A 14812-nucleotide genomic window follows, 5' to 3' on the forward strand; every position below is an offset into this window, starting at 1 on the left:
GAGTGTAGTGGTGTGATCACAGCTCACTCCAGCCTTGACCTCCTGGGTTCAAGTGATCCTTCCTCCCAAGTAGCTGTGACTATGGGCATACATCACCATACCTGGATAATTTTTCTATTTTTTTTGTAGAGACAGGGTCTTGCCATGTTGCCCTGACTGGTCTCAAACTCCTAGGCTCAAGTGATCCTCCTGCCTCATCCTCCCAAAGTGCTGGGATTACAGGTGTGAGCAACCATGCATGGCTAACACACCTTTTTTTTTTTTTTGAGATAGAGTCTCGCTCTGTCACCCAGGCTGGAGTGCAGTGGTGGGATCCCGGTCCACTGCAACCTCCATTTCCCGGGTTCAAGCGATTCTTCTGCCTCAGCCTCCTGAGTAGCTGGGACTACAGGTGTGCACTACTATGCCTGGCTAATTTTTGTATTTTTAGTAGAGACGGGGTTTCACCATATTGGCCAGGCTGGTCTAGAACTCCTGACCACATGATCTGCCTGCCTTGGCTTCCCAAAGTACTGGGATTATAGCTGTGAGCCACGGCACCTGGCCACACACATATTTTTTAAATTTAAATGAGGATGTGGCCATATTAGAGCCCAGGTTTTCTCTGACTTTAGAGTACCTTTTGGGACATAGGGCCTTCCTCTCTACCCTTTCTGTACACAGCCATCATAAACCTCTTTCAACAAGCCTTACCTATTTTTATGTTCCTTCTTTCCATCATTTACCTAGACCTCATTATTGCACAGCTGAGAGTTGCTTGAAACAAAGGCTTGGAGAATGTGAGTGAAACTGATTCCTGTGGTGGAGAGGCAGTGAAAAAGCATTACCTTGTAGGTTCCCAGGCAGCCTGGACAATAGTGTGTCCGGAATTGGTGGGTTCTTGGTCTCACTGACTTCAAGAATGAAGCCGCGGACCCTCGTGGTGAGTGTTACAGTTCTTAAAGGTGGCGTGTCTGGAGTTTGTTCCTTCTGTTGTTGGGATGTGTTCGGAAGGTGGGTTCATGGTCTCGCTGGCTCAGGAGTGAAGCTGCAGACCTTCGAGGTGAGTGTTACAGCTCATAAAGGCAGTGTGGACCCAAAGAAAGAAAGAACAAAGCTTCCACAATGTGGAAGGGGACCCGAGCGGGTTGCCACTGCTGGCTCCAGCAGCCTGCTTTTATTCTCTTATCTGGCCCCACCCATATCCTGCTGATTGGTAGAGCCGAGTGGTCTATTTTGACAGGGCGCTGATTGGTGCGTTTACAATCCCTGAGCTAGACACAAAGGTTCTCCATGTCCCCATCAGATTAGCTAGATACAGAGTGCCGATTGGTGCATTCACAAACCCTGAGCTAGACACAGGGTGCTGATTGGTGTGTTTACAAACCTTGAGCTAGATAGAGTGCCGATTGGTGTATTTACAATCCCCTAGCTAGACATAAAGGTTCTCCAAGTCCCCACCAGTCAGGAGCCCAGCTGGCTTCACCCAGTGGATCCCGCACCGGGGCTGCAGGTGGAGCTGCAGGTGGTTGATGGGACTGGGGGCCGTGGAGCAGGGGGCGCCGTCGTCTGGGAGGCTCGGGCTGCACAGGAGCCCACGGAGGGGCTGGGAGGCTCAGGCATGGCGGACTGCACGTCCCGAGCCCTGCCCCGCGGGAAGGCAGCTAAGGCCCTGCGAGAAATTGGGCGCAGCGCTGGTGGGCCGGCACTGCTGGGGGACCCAGTACACCCTCCTCAGCCGCTAGCCCAGGTGCTAAGCCCCTCATTGCCCGGGGCCGGCAGGGCCGGCCGGCTGCTCTGAGTGCAGGGCCTGCCGAGCCCACGCCCACCCAGAACTCGCGCTGGCCCGCAAGCGCCGCGCGCAGCCTCGGTTCCCGCCCGCGCCTCTCCCTCCACACATCCCCGCAAGCTGAAGGAGCCGGCTCTGGCCTTGGCCAGCCCAGTGGCGGGCTGAAGGGCTCCTCAAGTGCCGCCCAAGTGGGAGCACAGGCAGAGGAGGCGCCGAGAGCGAGCGAGGGCTGTGAGGACTGCCAGCACGCTGTCACCTCTCAATAGGGGCGCCTAAACCCACATTGAAAAGCCTTCACATCATCACAGCTGAGTCTCACAGCCCTCAACTTTACCAGTTTTGGAGAACAGAGATAAATGCACTGGCCAGAAACTAGAAAAGCAGCTGCTCCAATTGGCTGGGAAATGTCATTTGTGTTAACTGGCTCCTCCTCTTGGCTCTTAAATCCCCAAAATTGTTGACTGAGGTTTCTCGGGCTCCTTTCTACGCTCCACCTCCTTGTGACCTTAGGGATTCTCTGCCACTGTCCTAACCCCTTTCCTGCCTTGTGACAACGACCAGTCTGTTCCTAGCTGTTTGGAAAATTCCCACTGAGTCTGTGAGCCTCTGTTCTGGTAACCTCGACCAGCCTGTCACCAGTATCTCTGGTCCACCAGTGCGGTGTGACTCAAGGGAGCAGCATCTCTCCAGATTGCTGAAGTGAGGTAGGGAGATTATGCGGGAACTGCCCCAAGGACACAAGGATTCATTCTTAGAGTTCCCACATCTTGACTAAAATAAACAGTACAGGAAATAGACTGCAGACACATCCAGGTAATTAAAAAATTTAACACCAGGCAAAAAAAAAAAAAAAAGCCAGAGGGGAGCTAGGATGCAAACTCTATTATTGGGCCTCAATAAACACTGAACTAGATTCCCTTGTAACCCCACCCTCTGATCTTGGACAATATGGTATCCAATGCTGAATGAAAACTTCAGAGATGATAGGGGAAGGAGGAGCAGGTGGTCAATGACTCCAGTAAAAACCACTGGGAGTGCAGAGTATATGTCTAAGAATTTCAACATTACAATGAACTTTAAAGATCAGATTTATTTGGAGAAAACAAAAAACCCACAACCCAAAGGATGGGAGTTTACATCAAGACATCTCCCAGGTAATAAGTCTACAGATTACAAATCATTTTCATAGAAGATATTTTTGTACAAATTTTACATGTATTCAGGAGCGGGACATTAATCAATCCCTGTTTCTATTTTAATAGTGCGGACAAGGTAGGGGAAGAGGGAAAAACAGTTTTGGATATAACTATTTGGAAGGAGAGTAAACATGAAGAGGGCAAACCCTAGCTTTTCATTATCTACAATTTTTCTTAAAAAAAAAAACCACCTTTCAATCTTCAACACTCTTTAAAAAAGCCCACTTCTTAGCTACTGGCCAATCCACACCAATTATTTAAATTCACTTGGTACACACCTTTGTCCACTGGGTAAATTATATTCATTATGCCCACTGCTGCAGCACGCATAAACCAACACCCCTGCATGGCTGAACAGGGCCTAATCTAGGACTGATGGGAGAAGGGCTTGCAAACCAAGATCAAGGTGTTGTTTCTCTGCTAATACTGTCTACTAAGCTGATCCCTACAAAAATGCATATAAAAGCAGGCAAGTTTAGCTACTGTGTTGCAAGAGAAACCAGGACCTTGTTAAATAGTTCTCTCCATTACCATTTATTCTCTCAAGGGAAGCTTAAAAAAAAAACAACACATTGGTCTGGCCACCTCATGAATCCAACAAGCACTGGTGTGGCATTTCAGTGGAGAAGGAAACTTGGGAAAAAAACCCATCAAGGTTGTAAGAAAGGCTCCCAATTTAACTGTCCCTGTCCCTATTTGTCCACCATCCAAGACCATCCATTATTCTGGAGCACTCTGATCTATAAAAGGGGTCAAAGCATCAGGAGCAGGCAAGGAGTGAGAACCAAAAGACATCGAGAAACCGATTTGCTTGAGAAAAGCAGTGATTCTTCCTTTCACAGCTCTCCATGGCTGAGAGAGAAAATGCCCAAGACATCATGTATGTGACCTAGATAGTGCTTTTTGGGAGGTTAAGAGTAGCATGAAGAACTTGAGATGACATTAAGAGTCTAAATTTTTTAGTTTCAAGGTTTCAGTAGAATGTGGATATATTCAAACTTTCAAAAAGGACAGCGTTTAGAAAGGGTAAAACTAGGACACAGAAAACATTGGGAATTACCACGACCCCCAAGTGCTTCCGGCTCCAGGAAATAACCATTCATGTGTTTGCTGGAGGTCACACAATTTTCCCCTATTACCTGGTACAAAATGACTCATCACTTCCCAAAAGCTTCTTTTCAAACCACGATTTTCCCATTTATTTTGGTCCAATGCAGTCCCATTCTTTATGGCCTATAGTCTCACTCCCAACTACCCCCGAGGGGGGTAAAAAAAAAAAAAAAAAAAAGGAATTCCCTCTAGGCTGGCCCCCAAAACTCAGAATTAAATAAGAGAAGGGGCTGGCAGCCTCCTGGAGACTAAAACAACTTGAGGCTAAATCTACCTTTCCAAGAGCGGAAAATTTATTCAGATGTTTGAGAATTCATATATGCCACAATAGGATAAAAACTAAAAGGTAGAAATCTCACACTTTTCCTTCTACCTCCCTCCCCTACTGTCCAACCAGGTTCCAGGCGTTATATCACTGTCATTACCATTTCTGCTAAATGGGGACCCCTAGGCACTAATCACACTGCCAACTGCATGGTGACATAATGCACAACTTTTCCTCTAAAAAGCTGTAGTCCCTCTCTCTCTGGCTATATTGGCGATTCTCCAGTTACTTCAATACTTTAAAGGCTGCAGCAGCATGCAAAATAATTTCATTTTTTGTTTTAAAAAAAAGGTAAGAAAGGTCTTCAGGAGATGGTGAGTTTTATTTTGTCTTGTCTGGATAGAGGTTTTGATTTGCTCTCGAATGTTCCAGGGTGGAGAGAAACTAGGAGAAAGCACAGGATGTAGAGGTCTATTCGGCATAATCTTCTCCCTCATTTTCATCTTCACCATCAACAGAGAGAGCAGCATACTTGCTTGCAGAACTGAACTTCTGTAACACAACGAGAGTGACAGGATAATGAAGGCCCTGAATTATCACATCAAAAACCAAGACACAGGATACTGATCCTTTGGCAATGGGGGATGACAGTCAGATGACACCCACTTGCTTGCTCATCAGCATTGTCCACTGGAGAGGAGCTAGGGAAGAGGGTCAGAGGCACATGTGATCTTACTGTAGTCTCATACCACCTCTACACCTTGCAGAAGGGATAAGAACAAAGGAAAAAGCTAAACTTCTTTCACTATTTCAGATAAAGACCAACATCTTATTTCCAAACACTTTGTATTCCAAATGGAAAGAAGTCCAACGGCAAAAAGTATTCTAAGAAAAATTGGGAGCAGCCTTCAACACTTACGGAAGCTGGATTTTCCTCAGGTTTCTTTGGCTCAGGTGCAGATCTGTAGTCTTGATCCTTTTTGCCATCTTTCCTGCAGAGACGTAAGCATAAACCCATGTCTTTAGGAAAGGACTCGCCTAATACAAACATGTGCATGCATGCAGTTTCAAGGCACTGAACAGGCACCTCTAGTCAACATTCCTTGTTGTCTGGATGATATATTACTTCTAGATTTTCAGAATCTTAACTGTCTACGTTGGCTGACTTCAGTTTGCTCACAATGAGAGATCTGGCAGTGCTTTGAGAACCAAGAACTTAATTTCTTAATTACACAAACGTGGATCAGAGGAATGATGATAATGAGAAAGAGAACAAGCATACCTATCTGACTCCTTCCAGTGGTCTTTGTTCCCTCCGTCTCCTGGACCACGGCTAGAGTTCCCAGTTTGGCCTTTTGGGACATTCATCCCATCTACTTTATTTTCATCTGCTTGGGCAGTAATGTAAACAAATTAAAGGCAAGTAAAAGTTATCAATGTCCCTCTCCTAAGATTTCCCTTAAGCTGAAGAAAACTGTGTCCACATGTACTGAGGGAAACTAACTTCACCCCAACCCAGACTTCCTTCCTGAAGCCTTCCTTCCACATCCTCTATAGCACACAAAAATACAAAAAACAAAATCCACTAAAAAGTTCCATGTAGGGATATGCCATCATGAAAAGCAAGCTGGAAATAAAGACTATGACGCTCTGTAGTGACCTTGGTTAATTTCCTTCCGATTTTTTTCTTCTCCTGTCAAAGAAATGTTCTACCAGGAAAGGGCAGGGTTTCATACTTTCTCCAAAGAGAGCACTCCTCCCTCTACTGGCAAGAAAAGGTAGATAACCCAATAATTTTTTTTTTTTTTTTTTTGAGACAGAGTCCTGCTCTGTCGCCCAGGTTGGAGTGCAGTGGGGCCATCTTGACTTACTGCAACCTCTGTCTCCCGGGTTCAAGCAATTCTCCTGCCTCAGTGTCTCCCGAGTAGCTGGGATTACAGGCATGTGCCACCACACCCGGCTAATTTTTTGTGTGTTTTTAGTAGAGATGGGGTTTTGCCATGTTGGTCAGGCTGGTCTCAAACTCCTGCCCTGTGATCTGCCCGCCTCGGCCTCCCAAAGTGCTGGGATTACAGGTGTGAGCCACCGCGCCTGGCCAACCCAAGAACTCTTAACATGGTATCAGGTGCAAGACACACTGCTCTTCAAAATCTAATTTTGGAGGCCTTTTTATTTAGGCTTCTAGGTGAAAAACCTATTTCCCATACTATGAGCTCACCTTTCCTTGCTGGTCCTTCCTCAGATGGTTGAGCTGGAGCTACTTTTCCCCCACCACTAGAAGGAAAATAGGTAATCACATTCATCAGTTGTTTCAGGGAGAAAACAGCCAAGAAACATTATCATCCTCCAAATGCAGTAGGTAAGCTTTATAGAAAACAAAATCATATTCAATGTTATGGAACATTAAAATATGGGAAAGATAACGATGAAAGCAGTAATTTGAACAATAAAGTGTCATATGATTTCTAATCATCACATCATGCAGGATTAGTATGGCTATTTTCTTTTGGAATCTTAACTCTGTCGCCCAGGCTGGAGTGCAATGGCACATCTCGGCTCACTGCAACCTCCGCCTCCCAAGTTCAAGCAATTCTCCTGCCTCAGCCTCCCGAGTAGCTGGGATTACAGGTGCCTGCCACCACGCCAGGCTAATAGTATTGCTATTTTCCTTACAAATGAGAAGACTTAAGAGAAATGAAGTTACCCCCCACCATACTGCCAATATGTGGCAAAAGAGAAGCCTCTGACTTACAGTATTTGCAGATTTGTGCGGCATTAGTACTCCCATCATAGCTGATTTCAAGCTATCAAAGTGATGTCAACTGGCTATCAAAACTCCAGAAAATGGAACAACTAGGTCTTATGAGCCAGTTCCAGCACACTAAGAGACTAAAGCCAGCATAACTTATAAGGTGATACACAACGCTGGCATCCCGTAGGAGATCTTCCGTCATTACATCACAGTATTTTGGAATCTGCAGTTAACCAACTACTGTTTCCAAGCTGACTCACCTTGTAGGGGACTGCTGCTCTGTGTCTGAGCTCTGAGATCGAGCAGGAGGGTTAGAACTTCGCTTCACCCAAGCATTCTCCTTTGGTGGAGGGGCTGGCATTACCTTTAGGGGCTGATCAGGTTTGGGAGGTTTAGAAGTTGGAGAGTGGCAATCTTCCTCCTTATTGAGTGTTTCATTTTCTAGAGACTTCTCACTCTCTCTCCTTCGTGCATCTGTGAAGCCAGAGTGAAAAGATCAAATTATCAGGCTGCAGATGCTCATGCATCTACCAGGATCTCAACAGTGTGGAAAATGGTCCACATCCAAGTTTTGGCTCTCAAAGATGGATTTATCCCTAAACCAGTTGTTTACAAGTATTTCCAGAACAATGTCTTACCGATGCACAGAGAAATAGGAAAAATAATGACCACATATACAACTTAAGGGACACCCAGCCATGTGACCTTTTTAGGAATGAGTATCCTTTACAGCCTTTCTGCATTCTCAATGTTAAAGTGTCTTGACCTGGAGAATATACATATGTGAAGAGGACCTATGATGAAACCCCAAACTCTAGTAACCACTGCTCAACTTCAACTTAAAACTCAACACACATGGACTATGATGCAATCATATTTATGAAAAACAACCTACTGGCTGGGTGCAGTGGCTCAAGCCTGTAATCTTAGGACATTGGGAGGCTGTGGGGGGCGGATCGTTTGAGCCTAAGAGTTTCAGACCAGCCTGGACAACATGGTGAAACCCCAGCTCTATAAAAATAGACAAATTAGCTGGATGCGGCATGTGCCTGCAGTCTCAGCTACTAGAAATGATGAGGTGAGCTGTGATCGTGTTGCTGCACTCCAGCCTGGCTGATAGAGTGAGACCCCATCTCAAAAAACAACAACCTACAAGTGAGTTTTTTAAAAAATGCAGTAAGTGTCTTCTCAAAACAAGGAGCCTCCATTGGGAGGCTGAGGCAGGACTGCTTGAGGCCAGGAGTTTGAGACCAGCCTGGGGAGTGTAGTGAGACCCCATCTCTAAAAACACAAATTTTTTAAATTTAGCCAGGCATGGTTGCGTGCACCCGTCGTAACAACTACGTGGGATATTGGGGCAAGAGGATTGCTTGAGGCCAGGAGTTTGAGGCTGCAGTGAGCTATGATCGCACCACTGCACTCCAGCCTGGGTGAGAATGAGACCCTGTCTTAAAAATAAAAAACTAGGCTGGGCGTGGTGGCTCACGCCCGTAATCCCAACCCCAGCACTTTGGGAGGCCAGGGCGGGCAGATCACGAGGTCAAGAGATGGAGACAATCCTGGCCAACATGGTGAAACCCCATCTTTACTAAAAACACAAAAAATTAGCCAGGCCTGGTAGCAGGCTCCTGTAATCCCAGCTACTCGGGAGGCTGGGGCAGGAGAATCACTTGAACCTGGGAGGCGGAGGTTGCAGTGGGCCGAGATCACGCTATTGCACTCTAGCCTGGGCAAAAAGAGTGAAACTCCGTCTCAAAATAAATAAATAAAATAAAAAAATAGAAGGCCAGGCATGGTGGCTCACGTCTGTAATCCCATAAACAAATAAATAAATAAATAAAAGAAATGCAAGTACAAATCAATTTAGAGGTGGGAGGAAAGACCTTAAAAATATCACCGTGGCTGGCCCTTGGAATCCCAGCACTTTATGAGGCCAACACCAGCCTGGGCAACATGGGGAAACCATCTCTACAAAATTTTAGCTGTGTAGGCTGGGCGCCGTGGCTCACGCCTGTAATCCCAATACTTTGGGAGGCCGAGGCAGGTGGATCATGAGGTCAGGAGATCGAGACCATCCTGGCTAACATGGTGAAAACCCGTCTCTACTAAAAATACAAAAAATTAGCCAGGCGTGGTGGTGGGCACCTGTAGTCCCAGCTACTCGGGAGGCTGAGGCAGGAGAATGGCATGAACCTGGGAGGCGGAGCTTGCAGGGAGGCGGAGCTTGCAGTGAGCCGAGATCGCGCCACTGCACTCCAGCCTGGGCGACAGAGCAAGACTCTGTCTCAAAAAAAAAAAAAAAAAAAAATGTAGCTGGGTGTAGTGGTGCATGCCTAACTAGTTCCAGCTACTCGGGAGGCTGAGGGAGGTGAGGCTGCAGTGAGCCATCATCGTGCCACTGCACTCCAGCCTGTGTGACAGAGTAAGACCCTGTCTCAAAACAAAAAAACACACCATGGTAAGGGAAGGGAAGTATTACAATTGAACCATTAAGGTTTCCAAAACACTAAAAGTGCTTGATCAACCAGTAATAACACTGCTTGAGAACACTGCTCTGGTGATGATAACATCAAAAAAGGCTGGTCTTGGGACAGCTCACATGAAACTCCAAGCCTTTGACTGTTCTGAATAAACAAAATTCTAAGATGTCAAGACATAAAATGAAAATATACCAAAAAAAAAAAAAAAAAAAAAAGAGAGACAAACCTAACAGTCAAGTATCCACTTCAGTGGCAGATTATTAGGCAGATCATCTAGGTCTACTCTGGTACCCATTCCTCAGATTCTTTGGAGCAGAAGATATGAAACTCCAATCGGCCCATGCAACCCAAATAAAGAGTTCATGACTGAATTTAAATACTGCAAAGTCTCTGCATAATTTGGTTATGGACAGTTTATGGAAAACGGCAATAACACGATACCCACCCTGGTCTGACTTACTTCTGCCAGATGTGGTGGAGGTCCCAGTCTGCGATGACTCACTTCCTGTCCTTGACCGTTCCCGTTCCTGAGTTTCTTCACTTCGCCAGCTTGGGTGTCTGTACGAGAGATTCACAAAATACACATTATGCCTGTCTCAATGAAGGCCACCTTAGACCCATGCTGACCCCTCCAGAACCATCACTTACTTCATCTATAGGTGTATATGCATATAAATTTATCTTTCCCTCAAACTATTTGAAAGCTACAGACATTAAGACACACTATGGCCCTAAATACTTCAGCAAGAATCAACTAATACGGTTATGAACAGTATCCTACATAATCTACAATACTGCCCTTCTTTACTATTAACACAGTTCTACAAGCCACTCATTACCAGGCCTAGTTTTTCAGGGCAATTACTTATTATAGGAGGTCTCCAGCCTTCTAGATACAATACCAGCTTTTAATAGTAAACATTTTTGCAATGGACAGGGAACAATTCTTCATTGTGTAAAACTGTCCCTAACACTCCATACTGCCTAACACCCCTGGCCACAGCCCACTAAATGCCCATCAGTGACAACCACTGATGTGATAACGACCCAAATTTCCCAAATGCCCCTGGGGATGTAATGCCCCCATTACGAACCACCGGATTCCTAGATGGGATATCCATCAAGAAGACAACACACCTCTCCCGAGGCCGCCGTTCTAGTTTTGGCTCATCCAGCTGACGCTGCAACTTCTCTTGTTCCTTCTGTAGCCGTTCTTCTACTTCTCTTTCTCTAGCAGCTGTGTCAACGGGCTTTGCCCCTCCAAAGATAGAAGCAGCTCGAGTGGACTGGGAGGTACTAGCAGAGGAATCATCTTCCTTAGGAGTACTCCGAGGCTTTAGATTCAGTTTGGGTCTTTGGGGGGGACCTAAGTTAAATGAAACTTTAAGTAATAGTTTTCCAAATCACCAGAGGCTGATGGCTGAAAGCCAGATTTCTCAGATATAACTCCTATGAAATACTACATGAGATTCAAGTTAGTGGCCTAACCAATCCACAGAAGGCAAATAGGAGATCATTAGAAAACAGGTAGCTTAGGCTGGGCGTGATGGCTCACGCCTGTAATCCCAGCACTTTGGGAGGCCGAGGCGGGCGGATCACAAGGCCAAGAGATGGAGACTATCCTGACCAACATGGTGAAACCCCGTCTCTACTAAAAATACAAAAATTAGCTGGGCATGGTGGCGCGCACCTGTAGTTCCAGCTACTCAGGAGGTTGAGGCAGGAGAATTGCTTGAACCTGGGAGGCAGAGGTTGCAGTGAGCCAAGATCGAGCCACTGCACTCCAGCCTGGTGACAGAGCAAGGCTCTGTCTCAAAAAAAAAAAAAAAAGAAAATAGGTAGCTCAGGTTGGGCGTGGTGGCTCATGCCTGTAATCCCGACACTTCGGGAGGCCGAGGTGGGTGGATCACCTGGGGTCGGGAGTTCCAGACCAACCCGACCAACGTGGAGAAACCCTGTCTCTACTAAAAATAAAACATTAGCCGGGCATGGTGGCGCATGCCTGTAATCCCAGCCACTCGGGAGGCTGAGGCAGGAGAATCGCTTGAACCTGGGAGGCGGAGACTGTGGTGAGCCAAGATCGCAGCACTGCACTCCAGCCCTCCAGGCTGGAAAACAAAAGCAAAACTCCGCCTAAAATAAATAAATAAATAAAAATAAAAATAAAAATAGGTGGCATAAATAACCAAGTTTTGGCCGGGCATGAAGGCTCACGCCTGTAATCCCAGCACTTTGGGAGGCCGAGGCGGGTGGATCACGAGGTCAAGAGATCCAGACCATCCTGGCCAAAATGGTGAAACTCCGTCTCTACTAAAAATACAAAAATTAGCTGGGCGTGGTGGCGTGTGCCTGTAGTCTCAGCTACTTGGGAGGCTGAGGCAAGAGAATTGCTTGAACCTAGGAGGCAGAGGTTGCAGTGAGCTGAGATCATGCCACTGCATTCCAGCCTGGTAACAAACAGAGCAAGACTCTGTCTCAAAAAAAATAATAAAATAAAAAAATTAAAAAGGATAGAAAAAATTCTGGGCCAGATACCATAACCTTTTATATGACATCACTGAAGTTAGAACACAAATGGTAGCCATTTATTAGTATTTTCTAACAGGTTAGATTTCTAACACAGTTTACATTTTATATTTTATAGTATTAGGGGGCATAATTTTAGAATAGGTGCACCAAAATCTCACCTTTATAATTAATGAACATCAATTATTATGGTATAATGGTACTGAAAGCAATGCTTTTTTTTTTTTTTTTTGAGACGTCTCACTGTCGCTCAGGCTGGAGTGCAGTGGTGCGATCTCAGCTCACTGCAACCTCCGCCTCTGGGTTCAAGCAATTCTCCTGCCTCAGCCTCCCAAGTAGCTGGGATCATAGGTATGTGCCACTATGGCCACCTAATTTTTGTATTTTTAGTACAGACGGGGTTTCACCATGTTGGCCAGGCTGGTCTCGAACTCTTGACCTCAAATGATCTGCCCACCTTGGCCTCCCAAAGTGCTGAGATTACAGGTGTGAGCCACTGCACCTGGCCTTAATGCTTAGTTTTTAACCCCGTAGTACCAATTATGGGCTACAGGACTATGTTTAATCTGAGTTTCATTTCCCTCACTTGAAAAATGGAGCTAAAACCATCTGTTTTAAGTGTAATTTACTGAGATCACAACATAACAGTATCTGGGAAATTTTTTTTTTCCATTTCTACTGTTTATTCAATAAATTTTAACTGAAAAATCTATCTGTGAAGGCATATGAAATGAAAACAATTCGACTGCTGTGTTTCCACTGATGTCACATCCTTAGCCAATGCTTTTTTTTTTTTTTTTTTTTTTTGACTGGGAGTCTCACTCTGTCACCCAGGCTGGAGTGCAGTGGCGCGATCTCCACTCACTGCAAGCTTCGCCTCCCGGGTTCCCACCATTCTCCTGTCTCAGCCTCCCTAGTAGCTGGGACTACAGGCACCTGCCACCATGCCTGGTAGAGACGGGGTTTCACCATTAGCCAGACCGGTCTCGATCTCCTGACCTCGTGATCCGCCCACGCCTGGCCAGCCAATGCTTTCTACTATGCTTTGCTGCTTCCTGTACAATGTGCAAATTATATGTGTGCCCAACTCAGTAGTTTGTAACACAATCACAAGTTTTCTGTAGTTTTCCCAGTTTCTGCTCCATGAAGTAAGTAAAAAGAAAACTATTACCTCTATCATCACGCCTATAATCATCCCGAGAGTAATCATCTCTGGAGCTCCAGGACCGATCATCTCGTCTGTCATATCGGTCTTCATAGCGGTCCCCGCCTCCTCTGTAGTCATCATCCCTGCGATACCCACTGCCAAATGCTCTTCTGCCACTGCCTATCCGGGAATCATAGCCTGTAAATATATCCCAAATTATAATCATCACAGCAGAGGGGGAAAAAAAAGGCAAAGTTACTGAAAGAGCAATTCAACATGTTTTACAATTACCTCTATCATAGTCTCTGCTGCCTCGGTCATCATAGCGATCCCGGCCACCATATCGATCCATATCCCGGCGTGGGCCATCCCGATACCCATCCCGATACCGGTCTGAATCATAACGATCTCGATACTCTAGAGGAAAGAGACAAGTAACACCATCTCCTTTTCTCTGACACCATTAATAGAAACACGGTAAGCTATCAGACCAATTTGGAAGAATCTGTTTATTTAAATTTTCTATCTGATTTCTTCAAAAAGTTTCCCTGGTGAAATAAATGTTGCTCAGCTAATTTGGGAAGGGTGGGTTGGAAATAAAAAAATCCCTAAATATTCCATAATGAATTTCCAGGAGAAAAGGTTTATATGCAAAAACAAAAAAACAAAACAAAGCACAAGACACTACAACAATACAGTTGGAATCTTCCACGTTTGATCCCAAAGACCACTTATTTTTTAATTAAAAACATTTTTTTAGCCAGTCCCAGTGGCTCACGCCTGTAATCCCAGCAGCACTTTGGGAGCCTGAGGCGGGCAGATCACGAGGTCAAGAGATCGAGACCATCCTGGCCAACATGGTGAAACCATGTCTCTACTAAGAATAGAAAAATTAGCTGGGCCTGGTGACGCACACCTGTAGTCCCAGCTACTTGGGAGGCTGAGACAAGAGAATGGTGTGAACCCGGGAGGCAGAGGTTGCGCTGAGATCATGCCACTGCACTCCAGCCTGGTGAGAGAGTGAGACTATGTCTCCGAAAAAAAAAAAAAAATAATATTTATATATATATATATATATTTTTTTTTTTTTTTTGCGAGACAGTCTCTCTATGCTGCCCAGGCTGGTCTTGGACTCCTGGGCTTAAGCAATCCTCCAGCCTTGGTCTCCCAAAGTGCTGGGATTATAGGCCTGAGCCATAACACCCAGCCTCAAAGATCACTTTAAGAGGCAAACAAAATGAGAAACAATATATGCAACATAGGACTAACAGGACATAATTTTCTATGGAATTTTAGGAGCTTAAATCAATTTCTGCACTGCTGATCATAATTTTAAACGGTACAAATACACTTTGGGAGGCTGAGATTGGTGGATTGCCTGAGCTCAGGGGTTTGAGACCAGCCTGGGCAACATGGTGAAACCACAACTCTATCAAAAATACAAAAAATTAGCCAGGCATGGTGGTGCAGGCCTGTGGTCCCAGCTACTTGGGAGGATGAGGTGGAAGGATCACTTGAGCCAGGGAGGCAGAGGTTGCACTGATCCAAGATTGTGCCAAGGTACTCCA

The 14812-nt window shown here is 45.6% G+C and overlaps 1 protein-coding gene across 2 annotated transcripts in view; it reads right to left on the bottom strand.

Moving 5' to 3' along the window:
- Window positions 1-4702: 4702 nt before the first annotated feature.
- Window positions 4703-14812, bottom strand: part of EIF4B (eukaryotic translation initiation factor 4B) — a 31189-nt gene continuing 21079 nt past the window's right edge. Inside the window, exons 7-15 of one of the 2 annotated variants that reach the window (XM_032173644.2) lie at window positions 13536-13661; window positions 13269-13442; window positions 10709-10937; window positions 10017-10129; window positions 7352-7565; window positions 6558-6613; window positions 5622-5727; window positions 5259-5331; window positions 4703-4891 (exon numbers count right to left, since the gene is read on the bottom strand). In XM_032173644.2, the coding sequence (XP_032029535.1) occupies window positions 4811-4891; window positions 5259-5331; window positions 5622-5727; window positions 6558-6613; window positions 7352-7565; window positions 10017-10129; window positions 10709-10937; window positions 13269-13442; window positions 13536-13661 (1172 nt within the window). In that variant the 3' untranslated portion in view covers window positions 4703-4810. The remainder of the gene's footprint in view (window positions 4892-5258; window positions 5332-5621; window positions 5728-6557; window positions 6614-7351; window positions 7566-10016; window positions 10130-10708; window positions 10938-13268; window positions 13443-13535; window positions 13662-14812) is intronic. The other variant, XM_032173646.2, reaches the window with a different exon arrangement.

This window comes from Hylobates moloch, unplaced genomic scaffold (genome assembly GCF_009828535.3).
Source record: "Hylobates moloch isolate HMO894 unplaced genomic scaffold, HMol_V3 SCAFFOLD_13, whole genome shotgun sequence".
NCBI lineage: Eukaryota > Metazoa > Chordata > Mammalia > Primates > Hylobatidae > Hylobates > Hylobates moloch.